Source organism: Malaclemys terrapin, chromosome 2 (genome assembly GCF_027887155.1).
Source record: "Malaclemys terrapin pileata isolate rMalTer1 chromosome 2, rMalTer1.hap1, whole genome shotgun sequence".
NCBI classification, from domain to species: Eukaryota; Metazoa; Chordata; order Testudines; family Emydidae; genus Malaclemys; species Malaclemys terrapin.
Window position 1 is genome coordinate 201,772,176 of NC_071506.1, and position 25,845 is coordinate 201,798,020.

The 25,845-nt window shown below is 42.9% G+C and overlaps 2 protein-coding genes across 4 annotated transcripts in view; one reads left to right on the forward strand and one right to left on the reverse strand.

Annotated features, from left to right (window-relative positions):
- The window catches only part of MLH1 (mutL homolog 1), a 38,655-nt gene extending 18,801 nt beyond the window's left edge, over positions 1-19,854 (reverse strand). The window contains exons 1-10 of one of the 3 annotated variants that reach the window (XM_054019393.1): positions 19,648-19,854; positions 18,057-18,147; positions 17,811-17,909; positions 15,778-15,851; positions 12,030-12,102; positions 10,457-10,548; positions 9,679-9,721; positions 7,176-7,264; positions 2,539-2,651; positions 764-857 (exon numbers count right to left, since the gene is read on the reverse strand). In XM_054019393.1, coding sequence (XP_053875368.1) covers positions 764-857; positions 2,539-2,651; positions 7,176-7,264; positions 9,679-9,721; positions 10,457-10,548; positions 12,030-12,102; positions 15,778-15,851; positions 17,811-17,909; positions 18,057-18,147; positions 19,648-19,763 — 884 coding nt within the window. In that variant the 5' untranslated portion in view covers positions 19,764-19,854. Of the gene's footprint in view, positions 1-763; positions 858-2,538; positions 2,652-7,175; positions 7,265-9,678; positions 9,722-10,456; positions 10,549-12,029; positions 12,103-15,777; positions 15,852-17,810; positions 17,910-18,056; positions 18,148-18,299; positions 18,609-19,647 lie in introns of those variants that run through there. The other 2 variants (XM_054019394.1, XM_054019395.1) reach the window with 2 other exon arrangements.
- A 1,083-nt stretch (positions 19,855-20,937) lies between these two features.
- TRANK1 (tetratricopeptide repeat and ankyrin repeat containing 1) overlaps positions 20,938-25,845 on the forward strand; it is a 120,306-nt gene continuing 115,398 nt past the window's right edge. Inside the window, exon 1 of the mRNA XM_054019391.1 lies at positions 20,938-20,979. The gene's annotated coding sequence lies outside the window, so the exon portion shown is untranslated. The remainder of the gene's footprint in view (positions 20,980-25,845) is intronic.

Here is a 25,845-nt window from a genome sequence, read left to right on the forward strand (position 1 = left end):
CTTAGTCACACTTGTCCCAACTAACGTTCAAAACTATCTTTCAACAAAAACAAGAGATGTCCACCCTCTCTGCGACTCTTCAACCAGTCTTTGGTTCTCCAAGGTCTTTTCCAGGCCTGCGTTCCTGAAAAGCTTTCCTCACTGCTCACTAAGGGCCCTGCAAGAGCCTTCTTGCTCCCTGCTATCTCTTAGAAAGAAGAGAGGCAGACAGATGGAGTTTTGGATAGAACAAATGAGTGTTCCCTATTGCTCTTGCTGTGGAAAAGGTCAGGGAGCCTGATTTTTAGTGCTGAAAACCCACAAATCCAACAGACTGCAGCTGGAGTTGTGTGTGCTCAACACTTCTGAAAAATCAAGCCTTTTCTTTAGTGTTTTGGACTTGCTAGTCTATAAAGGATGAAAGAAACACACTTTCATTTACCACGTGCTTGGGAATAAACTGTCCCATGCTGTAGCTTAAAGCCCACCTTAGCTGTGTTGATCCCCTTTATCTAGCTATTGATGACTCTTACTTCCCTACAAGACAGGGATTAGAGATTAAGGGCTTGTCTACACTACTGCTTAACTCAATGTAACTTACGTCGCTCACACATCACTGAGTGATGTAAGTTAAATAGACTTAAAGCACTGTCTACACTGTGCTACGTCAGCGGGAGACGCTGTCCTGTCAACATAGCACATCTTCACCAGATGTGCTACATTGGCAGCTGCGCCAATGTAGCAGGATAGTAAAGACAAGCCCTAAGACTTTTTATTACTTTACCTTAAATACAGGAATGGATGTGTACTTTTCGGCAAATAAGCAGCATATACAGTTTCTATAGCTTTCCGCAAAGCAGTTGACTCCACCAGTCGATCTGGAATGAAGAATAAAAGGGGGACAATTGTGGGAAAGCATTCTGTGACATCTTGTCCAAACTGCACATTTAAACACACTATATGGTACATAAGTACTCCCTTGTACCCAAAACTTCATGCTGTACAAGAGTCTGAAGTTTTTTTCCCCAGTAGCATTTAGTAGTATTTATAGTGTCTAAACACGGATACAAATCTACGGTAGTTAAAAAATGATCCATAAGGTATTTTGCTCACTTTCCATTTACTAGTCCATTTTTGCTCTTCCCTAGTTCTCTTAGGATATGGTCGGTTTCCCTTCCTTTTTTCCCCCCCTTCATATAATTTGTTTAACCTACGTTACAAACCGTAAAATTTTCAAGATTATTTCAGTTTTAATAATCAGACTTCCTTTTCATCATTCAATGTAGTCAGGGTCTAAGTTTCACTTTCCAAATCTCATGCAGTAGCATATTCAGCTGTGTGCTGGGAGAGCCTAAATGGGATCCCACAAGTTAAAGGCAAACACATGAAATGTTTTTCACTTCGGTGACCTTCATGCAGCAGGCCAATCGAATGTTACGAGTTCCCTAAAGCTTTCTTCTGAAAGCAATCTTCTTGGTGACCATACACATGACTTTATGAGAGGATCAACACAAGAGTTACAAGAGTTCTGACCTTTTTGCAATGTGATGTTTTTGGAGAACACTGCCAGAGCTAATCTTATGTGAAATTAGCCTGCAGCACAAACAAGGGTACTCAGATAAAGCAGTTGTCACTTAGCCTGGATGACATTCTGTGCATATTCAGGTGCAAGGAGATAAGAAAGCTGTCTTCCCTTAGTGACCAAAACAAGGAACAGTTTAATCCTTCTGCGAGACAGGAATAAAACCTATTCCCCTGCTCCGGCCAGGGCTGGATTAAGATATAGGCACTGTAGGCCTGTGTTTAAGGCACCAGGAACTGGATTCACATGATTATATCAGAATTTCATTTTTTTTTTTAAATAAATTTATGGGTAGAAGTAAAGCCTCAAAACATGATTTGAGCAACTGACACAGTGATAGAAACAATAACTCAGAACTGCCTCATGCATCTTAATGCAGTGTTAACTCCACAATCCCATTACTCTAGGTGGCCCTGCCAACATTATCCCAGAAGAGGATTCTGTGTATGACAGGAGGAGAAAAGTGCAGCAGGCCCAATCTGCCCACCCACTCCAGCAGATAAGCTCCAGTTCAGAAGTAAGTATTTGGGGAAGCCTCCCTGCTGCTGTGGGGGACAGAGGAATGGGGGGCAGAAGAGAGGAAGGCCCCTGCTCCCACTCCTGGGAGAAGGAAGTGGCCCCATACCTCTACCTGTCTGGGTGGAGAAGGCTATGGCAAGTGGGGGTAAGGAGAGCCACAGAGAACTCTGTCATGGTACGTACGGATTACCATAGTCGGGACCTGGCTCCAGCCACTCTATAACACTCCAGACCACAAAACACCGCAGACAGGTAAACATTTGGTTTGACTTCGACTTCCCTGCTTACAACAAGATCTCACCCATGGCAGAATTTAGCCCTTATGTGATTTTCAGAAAGGTGCACGTTCAAAGCCTTGATGCTGCTGTTCTTTAGAAAGAAATGGATGTACACTCTGCTAAAAATTATGCAAAAAGAAACAAAGCATATACAAACTATACACATTTCTTTGCACTTACGATTTATGAAGAGTAAAAACATGCATTTCTTCACTGAGTAGTTTGCATTTGTTATGTAGCCTTTCATTTTAAAGGCCAGCTTTCCATCTTCACAGCCCACTTCTATCAGTTCTCTGTAGACAGTTTTTATTTTGAAAGAGAATACATGAAAATATGCAGTGCTGTGCAAAGGTTTTATTGACATGCGTTTAAGATAGTTACATTACCAGCAAGTAGAAATATACCATTATGAATTTGGTTATACAGAGAGACAAGGTGGATGAGGTAATATCTTACATTGGACCAACTTCTCTTGGTAAGAAACTTTCAAGCTTACACAGAGCTCTTCAAGTCTGGGAAATGTATTCAGAGTGTCAAAGCTAAATATAAGGCGGAGCAGATTGTTTAGGAAATGTAGTCTGATATCCACCCCAAACATACCACCTAACTCATGCTCCATTTTATCCTCACCCATAACAATTTTACATTCAACACCACACACTTTGTCCAAACCATGGGAACAGCCACGGGTACTAGGATGGCTAGACAATATGTTAACCTCTTCATGGGCTACCTTGAGGAAAAATTTCTGGACAAATGCACCACGAATCCAATGATACACCTGAGATGCATAGATGATATTTTCATCATCTGGACAGATGAACTAAACTCCCTCAGATTTCCACCACAACTAGCCATCCATTAAACTCCCACACTAGCATCAATTTCCTGGAAACCATGATCCATTTCAACAATGGAACCCTACAGAAAACTATATATAAAGAAACACACAGATCACCATATCCACCCTCACAGATCCAGTAAGCACTACAAACACACCAAAAATCTGTTATCTGCAGCCAGGCACTCAGATACCACAGAATATACACCTTGACAGACTTAAAACCGCCTTCACCAAACAAGGATACTCCAACAGAGAAGTAAATTGCATCATGGAATGGGCCAAATAGCCTGAGAAAACCTGCTTCATTACAGAAATAAACCTCTCTCTGACTGCACATCCCTCGTTGTCACCTCACACTGGAACCCATATGGGGTATCAAACAATCACAACCCATATTCTATGGGGACCACGTAATGAAATAAATCTTTCCTGAAATCTCTCTTTTGGCCTTTGAACAACTCCTCAACCTCATCATCAGAAGCAAGTTCCACACAGACCATGACACACCAACTCAAAGCAGCACCAGACCCTGCCAGAACAATAGATGCAAAACCTGTAGACATATCTCCAATGCTATAATGATCAATACCTTCCACAATATACCTTTCAAGATCCATGGGTCCTGCACATTCCTTTCACAACATGTGGTATATCATCCAATGCACTAAATGCCCCAACAGTTAGAGCCCTGCGTGGATACAAAATTTACATCCATGGATGTGGATATCTGTGGATCTAAATCAGTATCTACAGAGCTGTAGGGCTCTACCAGGAACCACAGTGGCAAAAGCAGAGCTCCCAGGAGCTAGTGCCCTGTGCTGGCAGCTCCTCCAGTGTGGCTGTACAGCCCCCAGCACTAGCACGACCAGGGACAGCTAAAGGTGAGTCTGGTGCCCACCTGAGTGGATGGGGCTGGGGGCAGACAGCCACGCTGGAGGAACTGCCAGCACAGGGCGCTGGCTCCTGGAAGCAGCAGCCACCTGCCAGGCTGCTGTTTTTGCCGCTGCGGTTCCCAGTAGAGCCCTGCAGCTCTGCGGATACCGATTTGCATCCGCGGATATAAATTTTGTATCCACGCAGGTCTCTACCAATAGCAACTATGTGAGTGAAACCAGACAATCACTACACTCTCAAATGAATTCTCACAGAATAATGATAAAAGACAAACACCACATCACCTGTGGGAGAACAGTTTTCACAAAATGATCACTATCTCTGACCTCTCAGTCCTTATACTCAAAGGAAATGTGCACAATACATTCAAAAGATGAGCCTGAGAGCTTAAATTCATAACTTCTAGTGTCTAGCAAAAACATGGACTCAATTACAACAATCTATAACCCACTCACACCCCACACAACTGCAGTTCCCCCTCCCCCGCTCGCCCTTCCTTTTGCCCTTGTGACTGGAGGAGTGTTACTGAGCCACTTCACCTTGAATGGTCCTTTGAAATACGTGTTAACTCCTTACACTAATCAATCTGTTCCATCTTGTATTTAGCTGTGACACTCTAAGTACCTTTCGAAGAACCAAAGAAGAGCTCTGTGTAAGCTCAAAAGCTTGTCTCACAACAACAGAAGTTGGTCCAACAAGAGATATTACCTCACGCACCTTGTCTTTCTAATATCCTGGGACCAACATGGCTACAACAACACTGCTATGACAATAGTGCAGATGTTTTGTTTATGTGATAGTTACCAAATAGTTTTAAAATGTTTTGTTGGTACATACAATTATTACTCATACAAATAATGAAGCCAAGTAGTCTTATTTACCATGTACCCTCAAAACTGATAGTAAAATTAGAAAGAAAAATTTTAAACGCCTCTCCAAATTATCCAGAGTAGCTTTTCAATAAATTAAAATGCCACATTGTCCAATATCCTGTGGCTATCAAGGACCAGGAATGACTGTTACATCATCACTGGCAAGCATGAATTTCAGTACTCTCAAGATTTAAGACACATGAGAGACCAAGAGAGACTATAAAATTGTCACTGGGTCCATAATTGAATATTATTACTTTTCCTGAAACTATGACTTACATACTTTTCCAATCTCCACTTTTACCTGATCTGCATTAAGGGATGGGATGTTGGTAGAGAGTGGAGAGCGCTTAAGCATTTCCCCTGGTCAGTGCAGACAGGTCTTAACTATTTTAGTCTCCATCACAGTTTCTAAAACTCTTATAGCCCAGTTAGATCCTATTTACATTGGCCAAGGAAATCCTATTAAGCCTAGGTAATTTATCATTATAACTCCCTAGAAAGGAGTTAATGTGATTTTTAAAGTCACACAGTCAGTTCCATTCCTTAGCTGTAACTTCTAATGTTAGTAACAGAATCAAACTGACCTTCCTATCAGTATTGGCAGGAGTCCAACAGAGTTGGCAGCAAAGCATTCTGCAAAACTGTTCTATGAAATGTATGCAGTTAAGCATTTTATGGGAGGGATTCTTCCTACAACTACTGCTGAGACTTTCTGGCGTAGGGGATATTTTTATAACCCCTTTCTTGTGATTTGTTCAATGAGAGCTCTCATTCGAATTTATAGTCACTGTACAAAAACAGATTTAAGATTTCAGAAAAGCACATTTGAAGGAATTACTAGTTCTAACAAGTAAGGTGTAATAGGAGGAATTACGGAGATTCACCAGTGTAGGAGGTGGCTGGGCACTTCTAGAAGATATTGGGCCAAACGGTCCTCTAGATCAGTGTTTAGAAGATTCTCTCCAGGTACAGACAGTGCCCTTTCTGCACATTGAGGGGAAGATCAGACACTTATGTGGCAATATTCCTAGTTCCCCCTGACCCTGTTCTTGGATATATGAAAGACCCTTCTGTGAGTTAGAGAGAGCTGTGCAATGTGCATCATTCTTTCCCAGGGGCATCCCTAGCTATTCTGGGGCCCTATGCAGCCCCACCACGGAGGGGGCAGCCCTCCGTGAGGGGGTGGGGGGGAGAGGCTGGCCCCAAGTCTCCATTGGGGGGTGCGGGGGGGAGGTCAGGACTGGCTTGGGGGGCAGAGGGAAACCGCCCCCCAGCACTCAGCGGAGGCACAGTTGGGGCCAGGTTGCTGCACTTCTCTCCGCCAATGAGTGCAGGCCCAGCCCTGCAGCACTCCTCAGGAGAGTGGGGGCGGAGCAGGGGCGGGAAGAGGCAGGGCTGGGGAAGGGGCAGGGCGTGAAGAGTCAAGGTGGGGCAGAGCAGGTCTGGGGGCTTTGGGGAAGGGGTGGAGTGGGGGCTGGGTTGGGCAGAGCAGGGGCGGGGCGGAGGCAGAGCAGGGGCCCTGGGGAAGATGTGGAGCAGGGTCTGGAGCAGCACACAGCTGCGCAGGGCACCAGGAAATTTGGTGCCACAAATTTCCTGGTGCCCTATGCAGCTGAGTACTTTGCGTATAGGTAAGGAGAGCCCCTGTTCTTTCCCAATCTTCATTAAACCTAAAGGGAATTTGCTGAAAAGTTAATACAGTCTAAGGCCTCTTCACGGGCAGTTCAGTGGCTACTAAAGATATGTCTACACAGCAATTAAACACCTGCGGCTGGCCCGTACCAGACAACTCAGGCTAGTGGAGCTAAGGCTGCAGGGCTGCTTCACTGCTGTGTAGACTTCCGGGCTCAGGCTGGAGTCTAGACTCTAGGATCCTCCCACCTTTCAGGGTACTAGAGCCTGGGCCCCAGCCTGAACCCAGCAGTCTACACAGCAATGAAACAGCCCCACAGCCAGAGCCCCAGGAGCTCGAGTCAGCCATCACAAGCCAGCCACAGCTTTTTCTCAGCTGTGTAGTAAAACCCTACATTATTTTATCTTAACTTAAATAGTGTAGTATGCGGACTCAATAACTACATTTATTTGTACCATCCTACTATGAAATACTCTGATCATCACAGAGATTTTGGGTCTTTTTAATTATTTATTTTAAATAGAGCTACAAAATAAGATTTCATTTAAAAACAACTTTATGGTCAACATACCTGCTAACAGCATTTCCAAAAATGGACCTGATATTGTCCACTGTTGTGGCATTTGATAGGGTTCTAACATCTGCCACCGTATCACCTTGCTAAAAATAAAAGAGAAAAGAAATTAGTGGTCTATGTTTACAAATACAAGTATTATTGAAGTTTTAGAAATCTATTCAATAACAACTGCAAGACATTTTCTATTGAGTTTGGGACAAAAAAATGTATGGGACACAAACTCTGTTTTTGTTTTGCCTGAAGTTTTTTTGGGGGGGCGGGGGGGTTGCCTTTTTAAAAAGTCTGTAGATATTTATGCAAAGAGGAGATTAAGTCAGGTGTACAGCAGAAACTTTTGCTGGCTTAATTGGACAGGGCTATGCTGGCAAAACCCTTAGGTTAGATATACCAGCAAGAGAGTGCTTAGTAGGCATAGCTTATTTCACTTGCCTAACCAGTACAAAAGCACTTTGTCAGTATAAACTGCATCTATACTAGGAGAGTATTGCAGGTATAGCTAGAACGGCAACATTGAAGTGCCTGAATGTGTGCTGGCAAAATATGGGGATAATGGGCAACTGCTCTAGGTGCACGTTTGAAGAGTACAAGAAATGTGGTTTATTCATTTGCCAAATAAACAATATTTTAATAGTCTATAGGTAACATTTTCAAATAGGTACTTTTGATTACCTAAGTGACTTAGGAACCAAAGTTCTACTTTGAAAAGTGACCTAGATACTTAGAAGCTTAAATCCCACTGAAAGTCAAGCCTTATTGAAAGTGATGGGAGTTAGGCTCCTATGTGCCTGTGCAACTTTTTTTAAAAGGGTTTTGGGCTCCTAAGTCACTTTGGGCTTTTGGTTACTTTTTATTTTGTTTGAAAATGATAGAGAGAAGCAGAAGCGCTTGGTCCAAAATAGCCTGAATTCGATGACCTTCTGGGCATGCTATGAAAGTCATCTATTTGACAGGATTTTTAGAGAAAGGCGAGAGCATGTTTCTAAAACAGTGCAGATCTGGAAAGGAGCTTTTTTGTCATTGGTTGGCTAGCTGGCTGACTAATCTAGCTAGGCTAACCAAGTTGAGTTTTGCTCTTATCTGAATGTTTGCTTTTTAAACACTGTTGGTGCTATGTTGTACCATTAATTGTCAAGATAACTAAAGCCTTTATTCATTATTTATGGAGGGAGGGATAGCTCAGTGGTTTGAAGAGTTCAATCCTTGAGGGGGCCACTTAGGGATCTGGGGCAAAAATCAGTACTTGGTCCTGCTAGTGAAGGCAGGGGTCTGGACTCGATCACCTTCAAGGTCCCTTCCAGGTCTAGGAGATAGGATATCTCCATTTAAAAAAAAAGAGTCTTTTTCATTATTTAAATATAAATAAATAAAAATAAGCTAAAGGAAAGCTACATTTGTAAGCAAATCCTGAGAAATCTGCTGGCTGATAATTAAAAATCAATCAAGAACAAAGATATTTTAGAAGCAGCTAGTAAGTGTTTGTCAATTGAAAACTAAGAGTTTATTAATAAAGAAGTATTGGGCAGGACCTCAATGTTATGAAGTTTCTGTTAGTGTTCATTATAGACTGATTTTCCTTTCTCCTTTGCATCACTATTTGAAAGAAAAGGATCTTATCTACGGTAGGGATTTTTATTTTTTAAACAAAAACTTTACACCACCACCAGTGGTAGCAATGTTGGAAGCCCTACTATAAATGACAGCTACTTTCAGCATCATATCAACATGGTTTGTCTTTGGCTACACTTCCAGCTAAACCATGGTCAGCATCAGTTCAGCTGTACCCATTACTGATGGCAACGTTCAGCAAAAAGTAAGTTTCCTGGTACAGACAATGCTTATTTGGGAAAAGTTCACTACAAAAACCTGACTCCAATTTGGATAAAAAGACATCTAGCTTCTAGCAGTTAAAATACGATACCCTCTTATTTTAAATTTAAGAAGCAGTAAAATTTAAGACTTCTTGTTTTAGGGATTTGTAACAATAAATGAAAATTCCTAAAGAAATAACTGCAAAAAAACATGCAAATCCCAGTAATAGGGATCGCAGTCAAACAAGGGGGTGACATAGAAACTGCAAGACTGGATCAGACCCACAGTCCACCTAGTCCAGTATCCTGTCTCCTAAAGTGGCTAATACCACTTCACAGGGAGATTCAAGAGACCCCATAATAGGCAGGTGTGGGATAATTTATCCCCGCCCCATGTCTTATCCAAACTCCTTAGAGATTGGTTTACGCCCTGAAGCATCTCAGAAAACAAAATGGAAAAGTGTCAGCTTTGTGAGCGCAAGGAAAAATCTGAACTCTTGATGCTCAGCTTTTATCTTGATTTATTATTTTAAACTGATGTGTAGTTTATCCAGATTACAGAAAAACAAATTCTCTTACATGCAAAGAAAACCACCTCACAGACTATTCCCATTACAAAATCCATGGCAAAAGGCCAGGTCCTTTATTTAAGTGATGTAAGTATGTGAAGTTACAAAGGTTCTACATACCTTTTTAACTGAAAAACTGATGCCTGAGTTGTGGATGGCATACCTGAAAAACAAGTACAAAACAAAACTGCAGTACATGAAAGAATAAATGACAAGTTGTCCCTCCATACTCTACTAAAGCAGTTAACAAGCAAGTCCAGGTGAACAAATAACTACATTTCTTATTATACAGCAACAGTTTCTTTGATTTAAAAGAAATTCAGTTCAAACCAACTGCCACATGAGATAGTAACAGTTTGCTATTACCTGACCCATCCAAACCACATGAAATTTAAAGATCAACCTAGATTACTCCACATATAGGAAATTATGATAGGTTCTTTTTAGAAATTATCAGTTTATCACTTCTAGGCAAAAGCTAAAGCATTCCAGTGTCAAACTGTCTGGTATTATGAAGAACAGCAAAAGCTCCATCTCACCCTTAGTGATTTTTTCAGTACAATGGAATAAACTCTCAGTTTCTGGTAAAGGGAGAAGGAAACTGGTCGACTTGTTCAGTTATCCCTGGGAAGGTGAGAATCCCAATGCATTTATTCACAATCGGCCAAAACATAAGGTCCTTGCTTAGTTTTCACTCTGACCTGGCTTTAATGGGATATAATATAATGACAGCCTGACACCACCATGAAAGTAATCTCCACGGTTTCTGTTGTTATTTTGGGTTTCTAATTTATCAAACAGATATTTGGATATAAACTGGGATTGTTCTACATTAACCAACACAAAAAAGCAACCCAACAGATAAAATAAGATGGAGCTCTTTATTTCAGTATTTTACCTGCCAACGACTTCTAATATTTTTGCATACTCTTCACTTGGATTTTTTAAGGCTTTCCTCCTTGTAGTTACATTGTAGAAAAGATCCTCAACCTGCATTAAGATAAAATTAAAAAAAAAATCACATATTTAAATAATACTTAAACTTATTTCATTTGAACCAATCTTCTTGATATAAAATCACCTAAATGGTCTGGACATCTTTTAATTTAGGAACACTCAAATTCAATGTTCTAGTTGTACTCTAGCTGCTTAGTTTCACCTAACAAAATGCCATTCTCAAGAAAGATAGTGAAGTATCACAAAACTTTTGATAACTGTATGTTTCACAAGAAGGCACAAATTTCACCAGTGTTTGGTCCTCAGATCAAATGACACTCAAAGAAGAGTTCTGAGGTAAAAATCCTTAGATTGCAGTTGACAATTATAGACACAGTGTATTTTAATGCAACACAAATTAAGTAACGAGATCCATTGCTACAGTCCCTTCTGTGAATTTAGGACCAATTGAAATAATGACCATCTGAGGTTTTCATGAAATTACCAAATTAACATTAAACGTACTGTTGGACTCCTAGAGGCACAAATATTAGGGGGAAGTTCAGTTTCCTGTTTTTATGTTATAAGAGTTGCTACCACTATTATTGTTATTAATTATTTGTATTAACATAGCACTTGCAAGCCCTCATCATGGACCAGACACCTTTGCGTAACACACTGTACAAACACAGAACATACTCCCTGCCTCAAAGAATTTAAAATTTAAGTGTAAAACAAGAGACAGAAGAGGGATAGACAGCTGGCAGAGTACAAGGAAACAATATTAGTCAGCATGATAGGCAGTGATCTCAGCACACCAGCACTTTAATTGTTGTAAAGTATTTTGTAGGCATCACAGAAAAAAAAAGTTCTGAAGTGGGTTTTGGAGGAGGATAATGAGGTAGCTTTACATATGTTCATGGGGAGCTCCTCCCAAGTGTGAGCAGCATGGGGAAAAACACTAACTCTTCTCTTCCCATACTGCTACATCTACTGCACAATATTGATCTGTGTTTTATGTACATATTCTTTATTTAGGTGATTACGTGAACTAACACACTAGACCTAACACTGGATTTGGAAACCAGTGTCCCATTAAGTTTATGATGCAATTCAATATTGCATGGTTTTAAATGTGATGTGCACCTCACTCTCCCAATGCTTACATGTAAAGTCCAAACAACATAAAATTAAATATTTCTCCCATGTCACTATACAGTGCCACCATCTAGAGAGGAAGAGGAGCCTGTGCAATTTGCCCTACAGTCTTTGGACAGATTCCACAAAGCACTTATGTTGTTGTAAAATCTGTAAAATACTCCACAAGGTCACAAAAACTACATGACAATTATAAAATACATTTTTAGTTGATGAGGCTGTAGACGTGCAGGCCAGAAAGAAAGAAACTAACCTAAATCCTTTTGGGGGCATGGATCATCATCTTATTCTGTGTTTACCTAGCACAGTAGGGTACTGGTCCATGATCTGGGCTAGGACTATGGTAATACAAGTAACAAATCACCACCACCACCTACCGTGATCTGAGTCCCCTGGTTTCCAGCACAAGGTTTGGGAGGCGCTTTCAGTTTTCCATCACAATAGCTTGCTCTAATAGAAAACAAAATAAATAGTTGTCAGACATTGATGTAGCTGGGGGTCGGGTGGGGGGTGGTGGTAAGATGGGACATGAATCTTGTGAAAAATCAGGGGGGGCCACGGGGGTTTCAGGAAATAAGCCAGTCCAGTCAGGGTTGAGGTTTTTTTGTTTTTTCAGGTTGATCCAAGTTTTATTTTTTGAACTTCTAGGTCACTGACATATTTACATGAACATAAAACACATATTTGAGAATTTTTTGATACAAAAAAACATTAGGCTCCGATATCAGTCTTTGAATGAGAACTTAAGTATTCTAAAAACTTGAAGAGGAAATAAAATGGATAATGTGAAAAGAATTACTAATTTGCATGATTAATCAAGCTTATATGTGGTTAAATTTATACTGGTTGCAATTTTTTTCCCTTTTCTTGTGGATGAGTAAGCGCCACAATTGTATTCTATTCTCTTATCTATTTGCAATCACTCCCACCTGCTCAGGTAATAAAACAGAATCTTCCAACCCCATCCTACAGCAAAGGATATTGTAATTCATTCTTTTTTGTTTGAGGTTCAGCTATTTCCTCGTTCAGGATCATAGGACAGTGCTGTCAGCAAGGGACAAGTTAGATGAGCAGACCTGCCTTGTATCTTACAAGCCCACACATGCACTTTATTCATTGCACTATTGGAGTATTATAGTTAGGATCTTTGAATGATATAATTGCTTTAGTGAGTTATACAGATTAATCAGTTTATGTAGTATATGTTTCTAGTGCCTACCTATGTATTCTATAATTAGTATAGGACAAACTTATTTCCTGTTAAGAGGAAATACAGTAGTTCTAAGTTATAACAAAAATTTTATCTCTAATGGCAGGAGAGTTCTCACTTAAGCTAACTAGTACAGGTTTTCCTTAATTGTCCCATTTTTGTATTCCTGGAACAATATTCACAACACTGTTTGCAAAAACAAAAAGATGAAAAACTGCTATACTTTCATTATTGTAAAAAAAAAAAAAAAAAAAAAAAGTGAACAAACAACATGACTGCCCTCTAGTGGCCAGATATTTTTCTCCAAAATTCCCATAAATTTTAACAAACTAAGATACGGGGGACAGACCAATATACATCTCTTTCCAGGAATAGAATTTAGATAACTATTATCACTTTATTAAATTAAAAAACTACCTAATTCTAAACACTTTGCATGTAAAAATGCCTTGGTTAACTTGAAATTATATTACTGTAATGTGCTCTCCCCAGGGCTACACCTTGGAGGCTGAGCCCAATGCAAAATATTGCAGCACTTTTATTAACTGGCATTCAACTTGGGTATAACATCAGACCAGTGCTCTGTGACATACACTGGCTTCCAATAAGCTTCAGGGTGGAATTCAAGGTATCCTAAATGGCTTGGAACCAGGTTACCTGAGAATTCATCTCTCCCCCAGTCTCACAGCCCCACAGTTAAGGGCAGGTAAGGGACTTGAGCAGAAGTTCCTTCATCATAAACAAAAGGGGACTGGTGGCAGGGCATTCTCTGTAACGAATCCTCAATTGTAGAGTCTGCTCCTGTTTGGTTTGCCAGAGCCCAGATTTATGAACGTCCCAAATGTGTTGCAAAGCCCATCTTTTCCCCCTCTTGATGAAGGTTGCTGAGGAGGGTGGGAGCTACGGTGTACATATTTATAGACAGTCCTTTGTTTATGTTGTGATTTTTAATTGATGGGGCAGCAGCTCAAAGCATTGGTTGTTTTTTTAGTTGAAGAAAAAATAAATTAGAAAGAGAACAGTTAGCTATTTGAAGATGTCATAATTATTAAAAACAAGTATGTTAACAAAAGGATTAATGCTGCGATGTTATAGCCATGTTTATCCCATGATATTAGAGAGACAAGGTGGATGAAGTAATATTTTTTATTGGACCAACTTCTGTTGTTGGTGAGAGACGAGCTTTCGATCTTACACAGAGCTTTTCTTCAGGTCTTCTAGTTTTCCAAACTTGAAGAAGAGCTTCGTGTAAACTCAAAAGCTTGTCTCTCACCAACAACAGAAATTGATCCAATAAAAGATATTATCTCACCTACCTTGTCTCTCTAAGAAAAGGGTTAGTCAGTTTATATAAGATAAAGCAAGACATAACCTAGAAAGGGAAAAAAACCAAATCCGAACAAGAAACTACCTGTATTTGGAGTGTCTTAAGCCATGAGGTTCCCTGACTAGCCTCAAATATAATGCTATAATTAGAGATTGCATCATAACTGATATGCACAAGGGGAATATGCCCAGTGTGGACAGACTCTTCAGGAAATTTAGCTGGTAAAATCTAAGAAGTCTCTAGTGAGCATATGCAAACTGTATTTTCAAAGGCTTATAACTTGGCCAAATTTGGGTAGGTTTTCATCAGAATGGCAAAAGGCTCATTACAAAGGCCACTTCCTTGCCAAATTTGAACTCCTTGCTCCAAAGCATGGGGTCACCAAAGTTTATCAAAGAAAAGGTTGCCAGAATTTTTTTTAACATGGACAAAACAATATATTTTTTCCTAGCCTCATTCTCGGAACAGCTGAACCATTTTGGATAAAGTTTCTCCAAGTAATTTAGTCTGAGGCAGATAACCACTTGGGCTGAAATTTTCCATGCTGGGTAAGAGTTTGGCAAAATCATAAGCAAATGAAAACATGGTCTTATAATGGGAAATATCAAGTAACCAGTTCTACCTATATCATTTTATCTGAAGGTGAAAAATGGACAAGAAAGTTTGCCCTAGATTGGTCTCTAAAATAGAAATCCTTTAAAGGAATTGTTCATCTTATTTGAAGGTTCAAAAATATTATGTTAAATTAGCTAAACCCAGCAACTTTACCTACCTCTATAGTTTGAGCCAGTGGTTCTAAAACTTACTTGTTGTCTGTAGTAGTTTCCGCCCCTGTCCCACCACACAATTTTTTTACCGATTAAAAAAAAAAAATCAACATGGGCAACTCTCACTAAATATCAGAAACAGTAAGGTATTGATACAAACTGAACCAACAATCCATTGTAATAAGAGCAAAAGCAAAATTGTGATCGCGATCAATGCTTACAATTAAATGTGCACACCGCGTCATAGCAAACGGATTAATGTACAGATGGCAACGACTTTGTATAATACTATGCAAGCATAACAGAAATCTGTAAAAATGCACAGCACCATCTAGAGTCAAATGTACAGCACCATCTGAGAACCTTATATGTCTGGAGGAATCAGCTTTGCTAGTTATTCATTGCTGTGGGTAAAATGTGCACAGTATGTTTTTTTCCCCCTCTAAAGCTTCTCACGCCTCCCAGTTTGAGAGTCTCTGGTCTGAATAAAAAGCACTCAATCCACAACTGTGCTTCTGCCTATATCTTTGCTCTCACTTCCTTCCATCACCCCCATGCTTGTCTCTGGTCCTACTACAGCTTCCTCCACAATGCTCCATTTTATTCTTCTTCCATTTGATCTTTGCACTTTTTTTTTGTAGCCATCCATATGCCTGAAACTCCATCCCTTTTCCTCTGTCCTGAATGTCCATGCCCTCCTCTTAAAATCATCCCTTCCATGACTTTATTTCTATCCAAAATACCATCCATATTATTAACAACTCTGAAAAGAGAATAAATGATTACACACAAACTTTTTAGAGAGTGAATACACAGCATACCTGTATGCACACTTTGCATCAGCAGTTTTAGTTGTGACAGTAACATGGGCAACATGACTTATGCTAGCCAATGCCTATAGGGGGGGAAAAATGAACTTTTATAAACCTCACTCAAGGAAATATTAATTTTCGAATTAATACTTCTACAGTGGTAGACATTAAAATGCAGACATTTACCATTTGCAAGTAATTTGTGTTACTGTGATATTCCCTATTTGTTAATTACTTGCAAGTGGTATATGTCAACATTTTAATAGCAAACACTGGATAGACTAAGTATTAACACAGAACCAGTGACAGTGGTATAATTAAAGGCTTGACAGATTTTAATCAATGCACTATTTTCCTTTAAAGGATTCTACTCAGGAATAACTTTTTACCTTCTTAATTTTCTTTTTTAAATGGAAACTGAAATACTTAAAAAAAAAAAAAATTAAGGGCTGAAGAGCTCTCAACCTACATCTCTGGGTTCTTGATGGGAGATCTCCACCCAAACAGAAAAGACAGGCCTTAAAATTCACAACACTAGAAATAACTTTTTAAATATTAAATAGTCTTCTTAATACATCATAAAGCAAAAAGGGAATAAATTCACTCCAATCTCACCCCCTCCCCCCTTTCAGGTTACCTTGAAAATAACCAAGGAATGTGTTTTGAAACAAATATACTTACAACATATTTATATGTTTGCATTACATCAGGATGTGCTTTTTCTTTGAATGCTTTCAAAACTTCTAATTTTATTTTATTATTTTGTGTGAGATTGAAAGACAAGGCTAAACCCTAGATCTTCCAAAGAGCTGGGATGATCAAGGAATTAGGAAGAACTAATTACAATTAAGTTGTGATAAGAAGGGCTATCACTTTTGTTAAAGAGATAACTATTACATTTTGCAGCCAATCGGCAAAGGGGAAGAATTCCCTGTGAATCCATTTAAACACACACTGCTCATGGGAGTGGATCTCAAAGGGAGCCAGTTTTAAATTAAGCCAACAGGAGAAGTCTAACTTGCTTGCAACTTCACAGTGTGGGTCAAGGGATAGAAAAAGCAGGACATGTGGCTGTCTCCCTCCCTCCCAGTTTGCACAGCTGTCAGAGCTCTAAGATCTCAGAGATAACAAGGTGTAGATTGTAATTATTATTCCTTCCTTTGCATAGAAGCTTTTAGCTGCATTAACAAAACCACTGTACCTCTTTTAAGTAATGCATTTCCTGTATAACCTGCTTTTATTTTGCATATTTCCTCAGTTTTGTTTTAGTCTTATACTGAGTATAAATACACACTATAGGTCCTATAATGGCAATTTTTAAGGGTGTAACTACTTCTTGTTCTTTCTGAAGGCACATTGCCACAGCACATCCTTCACAAAAGAAGCAGTGGCAGGGGAACTTACCAGGGTCATAGGCACAAAATGGGAGAGGGGTGATTCAGAGTTGACAGCACTTAATCCATCCATCTCCAACTTGGTCCCCCTACAGAGCCACATGTAAAATTCTGCCACCCCAGATACAATTATCCTGCTGGTGGTACTGTAATCTTCTGCCAGGAGGCCAAGCACCTCTGCAAACCAGTCAGTTTCACTACCACCAGCCCTGGGATCTCAGTCAGGGGTTCTAGCTGCTCCACAGCTTGGGTCTTATTCCAACAGTCTCCTCCTCTTTACTCTCCCCAAACCAAACTGCTCCATCTCTTCTGGGGGAGAACCAACATGCTCCCTAGTGCTCAAATATCAATGGGGGAAAAGGACCAGAGTGACCCCAAAAACTAATCTTCGCCAGATCACTCAAATGGATTTGTCTACCTATCCCACTCAGTTAACACACACTTCCTGGTTCCACATCACTCATCTTCTCCTTGCACTATACCTCCACCCTAAACACTCCCCCAGATGCACACCAACCACACTCAGTGCCAAGATGGAGTCTCTTAAGGAACTCCCATCTTTTTTAAATGACTCCAGGAATCAGAAATTAACTACACCCCTTCACAACAGCATAGTGGCAATGAACAAGCTGCTAACCATAAACTTACCTCTCCCCTAAACCCATATGTAGAAATACTAGCCAGATCTTCAAATTTTTGCAATTTGCTTGTAGTGAATCTCTCACACACAATATCCAAATCTTCTTTCTATATGAGAAAGACAGACACGCATTAACATTTCATTTCTATTTCCACAATTTCTTAAGGCAAGGAAAATTTGATCATGAATGTCTGAAAACGAAGTCCATAAGTAAGCGCTACACCAACCTGTACCTGTCCAGTAGGTTTACTTACCCTGATTCCACACCCATTATCTTGGATCTGAATGAGTTTCAGACCTCCCTCCTTAACAATCACCTGGATGCTGGTAGATTTGGCATCCAAACTGCAAAAAGCAAAGCATCTCTGTGTCCAGTTAAGTGACATTTACTTCCAAAGAAATCTAGTCTGCAATTATACTGCAATTTATATTACGTCCCTTTCCTCCTTTTTCTCATATCAATTACCTACTAAACAGCTAACTACAACGAGTCTAACCTTTCAGCATGGCTGTTATGAGGGTTTTTGAGGTCATGGCATCAAGTCTCCCTTATTTTTCTCTTTCCCTCCATTCTGGAGCCAGGTCACCGAAAGGCAAAGACACCGGGAGCCGGTTCCTTCTTTTCTGACTGATAATACTCTTGCAGCCCAAAGCTGCCCAAGGGATGGTGGTGTATTTTTACAAAGTTGCCTGGCTGTGCCTCTGCGTAGGAACTGGAGGGGAGACATGCCACTGCTTCTGGAAGCTGCTTGAGGTAAGCACTGCCCAGAGCCTGCACCTGACCTCATCCCATGCCCCAACCCTGATCCACCTCCTGCCCTCCGAACCATCCCAGAGCACCCTCTCCCATCCCAAGCCCCTCATCCCAGCCCCACCCCAGAGCCTGCACTCCCAGCCGGAACCCTCACCCACCCCAACCTCCTGCCCCAACACTGATCCCCCTCCCACCCTCCAAACCCCTCGGTCCCCAGCGTCGAGCCCTCTCATGTAACCCAAATTCCTGATTCTCTAGCCCCCCATCAGAGCCTGCATCCCCAGATGGAGCCCTCATCCGCCTCTCCCCCCGCACATCCCAATCCCCCTCCCGCACCCAGAACCCCTATTTTCTGGCACCGCCCTAGAACTTGCACCCCCAGCCCAGAACCTGTATCCACTCCCACCCCACAACCACTTGCCTCAGCCTGGAGTCCCCTCCCATACTTCAAACCCCTCTGCTCCACCCCCAGCCCAGAGCCCACTCCTGCACCCCAAATCCCTCATCCCCACCCCAGAGCCTGCACCTCCAGCCCAGAGCCCATACCCCCTCCCGCACCCCAATCTCCTGCCTCAGCCTGGAGCCGCCCCCCCCCCATACTCCAAATCCCTCAGTCCCACCGCCCATCCAGAGCCCCACCTGCACCCCAACCCTGTGCCCCAGCCCGGTGAAAATGAGCGAGGGAGGGAGGGAGGGGAGAGGGAGCAGGGGCGGGGCCGAGGTGCTGGGTTTAGTGTGAGTAGGAAGTTGGCAGCCCCAGGGGAAGTAAAGGGCAGCGAAGGAGAACACCGACAGTGGCGTTTCCCCTCCGCCCTCAGGGCAGCGCGTTCACGGCCACCTCCAGCCACCCCCAACTTCCGTGGCGAGCCGGGGGCACCGCAGTGATGCGTCCTGTGGCCCAGGAGCGCCGCCGGCGGGCGCGAGGCGCCGGGAGGACCGAAACCGGCCCCGCCCCCCCGAGGCGGTCGGCAGCTGGTCGGGCTGCGCTGAGTTTAACTGTCACCTGCCCCCGCCACGCGCACGAACGGCCCAGCCCCCCGCCCGCGTGCGCCGCGCGGGGGTGTATCGGGCAGGTCCCCCGGCCGCGTTACCAGTTCTCCAGCATCTCCTTGATGGCGTTGGCCGGCCTCTGGATGACCTCGCCGGCCGCGATGCGGTTCACCACCACCTCGTCCAGCCGCCGGATCACGCCCGCCATCAGCGCCATCGGGCGGGGGGAGATGCTGAGGGGCTGGGATCTCTGAGCGGAGACCACCAGATCCTAGTGGGAGGAGGGAAGGGCGGGGATCGTAGCGCGAGCCCCTCCTCGCTCCAGCGGGCGCGTTACAGCAGCGTCGTGAACCCAGCAAACTCGCGCCAAACAGTTGCGGGCGAGAGCCTTGGAAGCTGCTGATTGGAAGACGCGGGTGTCAATCGGCGCGGGCCATCAGCTGTGTGGCGCAGCACTACAACTCCCATCGTTCCCTGCCCGCACCCTGGGGGCGGGGAGTGGTGAGGGAGGAGGGCGGTGGTTACATGTGCACGCGAACGAGCTCGTTCCGATTGGCTGATCCCCGTCGCGGCCTGCCATCTGTGGGGGGGCTGACGGACCGGTCTACGAGCGGGTCTGCGTAGCGCAGAGAGTTGTGGGGAATGTAGTTGTGGGAGCTGCCGGGGGCCCAAACAGCAGCGCGCGGGACTGGGGGCGGGGCCTGGATTCTTCCACCTGGCGCTGCAGGCCAGGGGGTCCCTGAGTAGAGGCTGGTGGCCGCAGCCTGAGACTCGAGACCCCGCCCGTCCGCGCCCTGTGAGGAGGGGGGGCTCCCCGCCCCCCAGTGACTGGCCATGGTGCTCCCCTGCCCCCACCCTGGTGGCCCTGGCCATTCCCTGCCTGGCATCATGGGAGACCTGGCTCTGGCCACGAGGTGTCTCCCCCTGACTGGCCGTGACACGGTCCTTGGTGACTTATAGGTGGCCCTGGCCCGCCATGTCCTTTCCGCTTGGTGACCCTGTCAGCCCGACTCCAAGTGGGTGGTGTTGCTGTGGCTGTGGCAAGGAAGGGTGCGGCAGGACTCATGCATCTTCCAGGAACAGTGGACAGGGATGGGGAATGGAGTGTCCAGTCTGCCAGTGGTGTCTGGGAAGCACGTACTAGCTGCCACTATGTAACCAACCGGACAGTCTCTACGCAAAAGAATTAATGGACACAAATCTGACATCAGGAATCAAAATACTCAAAAACCAGTGGGAGAACACTTTAACCTGTCTGGTCATTCAGTGACAGACCTGCGGGTGGCTATCTTACAACAGAAAAACTTCAAAAACAGACTCCAACGAGAGACTGCTGAGCTAGAATTGATATGCAAACTAGACACAATCAACTCCGGTTTGAATAAGGACTGGGAATGGCTGAGCCATTACAAACATTGAATCTATCTCCCCTTGTAAGTATGCTCACACTTCTTAACTGTCTGTACTGGGCTAGCTTGATTATCACTTCAAAAGTTTTTTTTCTCTTAATTAATTGGCCTCTCAGAGTTGGTAAGACAACTCCCACCTGTTTATGCTCTCTGTATGTGTGTATATATATCTCCTCAATATATGTTCCATTCTATATGCATCCGAAGAAGTGGGCTGTAGTCCACGAAAGCTTATGCTCTAATAAATTTGTTAGTCTCTAAGGTGCCACAAGTACTCCTGTTCTTCTTTTTGCGGATACAGACTAACACGGCTGCTACTCTGAAATATGTAACCAAATAAGCCAACTACACCCATTGCAACAGAGAGTCCAGTGTCACCTTTAAGACAGATCCAGACTAACACGGCTACCGCTCTGATACTTTACACCCATTGTGTGAGGGGGAAGGTGTGGGAAAGGCAGATCAAGACAAACGCCCTGTGATGAGTGGCACCGCTGTGCTTTCTAGCCCGTATGTGGCATATGACGTGGTAAAGCACAGCAAACCATTTGTCAAGGGAGAATCCCAGTATGGTAGGGAGGGGTCTGTGTGTCCTGATAAGAAGAAACTTTCAGCAGCGTTAGCTTATCAGTCACAACCATAGGACAGTGCATACTGGAGATTGGTACCAAGCAAGCATTTCTCTCTTTCTCTCACCCCTGTGATTGATTACAGCAGCACATACTTCAGTAGATGTAGCCAGCTTTGATCTTTGGCTTTGGTGCCTGTGAAAACCTTGAAATAGACAAGGAAATTTCCTTGAGTCCTCAGGTTTAAAAGAGCACGGCCAAAGCCATGATATATTAGAGAGAGTTTCAGAAACAATGAATATTACCTCTGAGGGAATTCTGTGCCAAAAAATAAAATAAAAATTCTGCACACAATCTTTTAAAATTCTGCAAATGTTATTTGTCAATAAATAAATGTGGAGGCTCCAGCATGGCAGTGGGGAGCACAGGCCACTGGCAGCACAGAAGTGGGAGATCACCCTGCAGCCCCCTCCTCTCCTCCCACACAGACTCAGCCGTGAGGCTGCACCTGACCCTGACACACCGCAAGGGCCAGACCTGCCCCAGAAACCACTCCAGGTGCACCAGGTGTGGGGCAGGCAGGCAGGCTCAGCCCAGCAGGATCCAAGTGTGGCGGGGCTTAGTCTGGGGAGATCCAGATGTGGAGTGAGAGGGTTCTGTATGGGGCAATCTGGGTGCGGGCAGCTCAGTGGGGGCCTGGGTGCAGGGGGGATCTCGATGCACAAGGGCTTGTGGTGGTGGGGGGATTCCAGGTGCAGGGAAAATGGAAATCTGCAAGTCGGTCCAAATGGAGGTGGTTGGGGCTCAGCAGGGTGGGTCTGGGTGTGGGGGGATGGGGCTCAGCAGGGAGGTCTAGGTGCTGGGGAAGTGGGCCTGGGGGTGGGGTGCAGCTAGTTGGGGCTCACTGGGGTGGGAGGTCCAGATGGGAGGGCTCCTTGGGGTGGCTCAGGTGAAGGGGGGTGGGACACATCGGGTCGAGGTCAAGTGTGGTGTCTCAGTGGAGTGGTCTGGGTGCAGGGGGGGGTTAGGGGGGGTCTGGATGAAGGAGGAGTGGGACTTATTGGGGGAGTCTGAGGTCAGGGGGGTTCCGGATGCAGGGGATAAGACTCAGTAGGGTGGGGTTCTGGGTGTGGCAGGATGAGGCTCAGCAGGAAGGTCTGGATGCACTGGGGTGTGACAGGTTCCCCCCAGAGTGCCACCTGGACCTGAGATATCACTGAGCCCTCTGAGCCACCAGTCTGGGCTCCCTTTTACACTGCACTGCTGTGACAAGCTACAAAGCCTACCAGCCTGCACTTTCACCAGCATACCTACAGATAGAGACACACCCAGCTGCAGTTACAAGCAGGCTCTCTGACCATCCCCTGCATGGGAAAACTACTCCCAGCTCCTTAGGCACGCACCCCCTCTGGAGTATAAACCCAAGATTATATCATCTTGCACTGCACAGGGAACTGTACAGCATAAGCTCATAAAGTTCGCCCCCCTCCCTCAACATGGAGAGGAATATGCAACAGCTTTTTGCCCCCGAGTTATGATTCCCACACACTAGTTTAGATAAAGCAGAAATAAGTTTAACAACTACTAAAAACAGATTTTAAGTTATTATAAGTGATAGCAAAGGCTCAAAGCAGATTACCTAGCAAATAAACAATGCAAACTAAACTTAATATACTAAATAGATTAGATATGAATGGCAGTTTCTCACCCTAAGAGATTATACAAGCAGGCTGCAGATTCTTAAGGATAAGCTGCACTTGCTTTACAGCTTGGAACCCCCAGGCTTTTGCCTCTTCTGCTTTCAATCGCATCTAGGCTTTTGAGAATAAACTGAAATCACTGCAGAAGCATATGAATTAAGTCAACCTAAACCTGGGACACTAATTATTACCTTGAGATCACAAGAAATCAGAGCAGTAGTGAGGCATGAGCAGCAGAGTTAAAAATGTGACATTGTACCAATTGTAAGAATCTATGGGAGGCCTATTACAGAACTGAGCTTGAAGTGTGGAAAAATACAGTTAAAAGGATAAAACAATTAAGAGTTTCTCTCTGATTATAAGCTAGGCAGATAACCAGGCATATGATCGAGTTACAGCATGAAGATATTTGAAAGTTTCAGCAAAAAGTTTAATCTTTTATTGTTCTGAAGGTGAAGGCTAGGCAGCTTTGCAGTTTAAATTTCCAGTGTCAATTGCCTTCTTTGAGGTTGGCATTTCCAATCCCAGAAAATCCACAGCATCAGTCAACTTTGGGGGCTGCATCTCCTGCCTTTTCAATGGCCCCCAAATAATCTTGAATTGAACATTAGTCAGCCGCTCTGAACATTTCACCTCTGTCCTACAGGTTTTACTGTCAGAGGGCATGAAAGATATGAGGCGCTTCCTTACTCTTTGTCCAATTAGCTAGAAGGAGATAACTGAAAGAATGCAAACAGAGGCTGAATGTCCTTGGTTCACAGGCCTCTCAATAGACTTCTGTATTTCTTTTTGAGACAACTTGATAAACATCTAAAATGTGTTGCTCGTTCCCTTTTTAACCCTTTGTCCTCTGAAACCAGGGCAATTGGTCCTACGATAGCCACAAACCTCATATATATCTACAGTATTCTGAAAAAAATTCTATAAATACTTTCAGATACAGGACAACGTAGTGTTTCAGTTTCTATTACTGAAATTGTGTTATTAAAGGCATGCTATATATTTTAATGGTAGAGCAACACCTTCAAAAGACAGGACAAATATTATGAAAACCACCTTTCTTTACTTTGAAAAACTATTCCTCTGAGGGCTTGTCAACATGAGGACAGTTACTGGCATAGTTATAGCAGAATAAACTATGACAGAATACTGTCTGCAGGGGGATTTATTCTGGCATAGCTATAACAGAATAGTAGGACTGTCAAACGATTAAAAAAATTAATCACGATTAATCGCAATGTTAATAATAGAATATCATTTATATAAATATTTGTGGATGTTTTCTATATTTTCAAATATTGATTTCAATTACAACACAGAAAACAAAGTGTACAGTGCTCACTTTATATTTATTTCTGATTACAAGTTTTTGCACTGTAAAAAAACAAAAGAAATAGTATTTTTCAGTTCTCCTAACACAAGTACTGTAGTGCAATCTCTTTATCATGAAAGTTGAACTTACAAATGTAGAATTATGTAAAAAAACTGCATTCAAAAATAAACAATGTAAAATTTTAGAGCCTGCAAGTCCACTCATTCCCACTTCTTGTTCAGCCAATTGCTCAGATAAACAAGTTTATTTACATGTGCAGGAGATAATGCTGCCTGCTGCTTGTTTACAATATCACCTGAAAGTGAGAACAGGTGTTCTTATGGCACTGTTGTAGCCGGTGTCACAAGTGCCAGATGCACTAAAGATTCACATGTCCCTTCTTGCTTCAACCACCATTCCGCGGGACATGCGTCCATGCTGATGACGGGTTCTGCTCAATAACAATCCAAAGCAGTGCGGACCGACGCATGTTCATTTTCATTATCTGAGTCAGATGCCACCAGCAGAAGGTTGATTTTTTTTTTTTTGGTGGCTCGGGTTCTGTAGTGTTGCTCTTTTAACACTTCTGAAAACATGCTCCACATCTCCCTCTCAGATTTTGGAAGGCACTTCAGATTCTTAAACCTGGGATTGAGTGCTGTAACTATCTTTAGAAATCTCACATTGGTACCTTCTTTGCGTTTTGTTAAATCTGCAGTGATAGTGTTCTTAAAATGAACAACATGTGCTGGGTCATCATGCAAGACTGCTATAACATTAAATATAAGCAGAATGCAGGTAAAACAGAGCAGGGGACATACAATTCTCCCCCAAGGAGTTCAGTCACAAATTTAATTAACACATTATTTTTTTAATGAGCGTCATCAGCATGGAAGCATGTCCTCTCGAATGGTGGCCGAAGCATGAAGGGGCATACAAATGTTTAGCATATCTGGCATGTAAATACCTTGCAATGTCAGCTACAAAAGTGCCATGCAAATGCTTGTTCTCACTTTCAGGTGACCTTGTTTTGAAGTTGCACACCATAATGTTTTACGGAAATATGTTTATGAGTGTAAATATGATGTAACTGAAATATACTTAATGAAAAAGGTCTCTTGTAAGGTATCATTACAAAGCTTATAATCTACTGAGTGTGTTCATCCTATTTGTATGAATGAATCATTCTTGTACCTGAACCTAGGAATATGAAACTCTGACATCCTATTGTAATTATGTAAAGTGTGGGCCATTAATGGTGGTTTGGAAACTTGATGACTTCCATTAACCAGGACAATTGGTTGTAAAT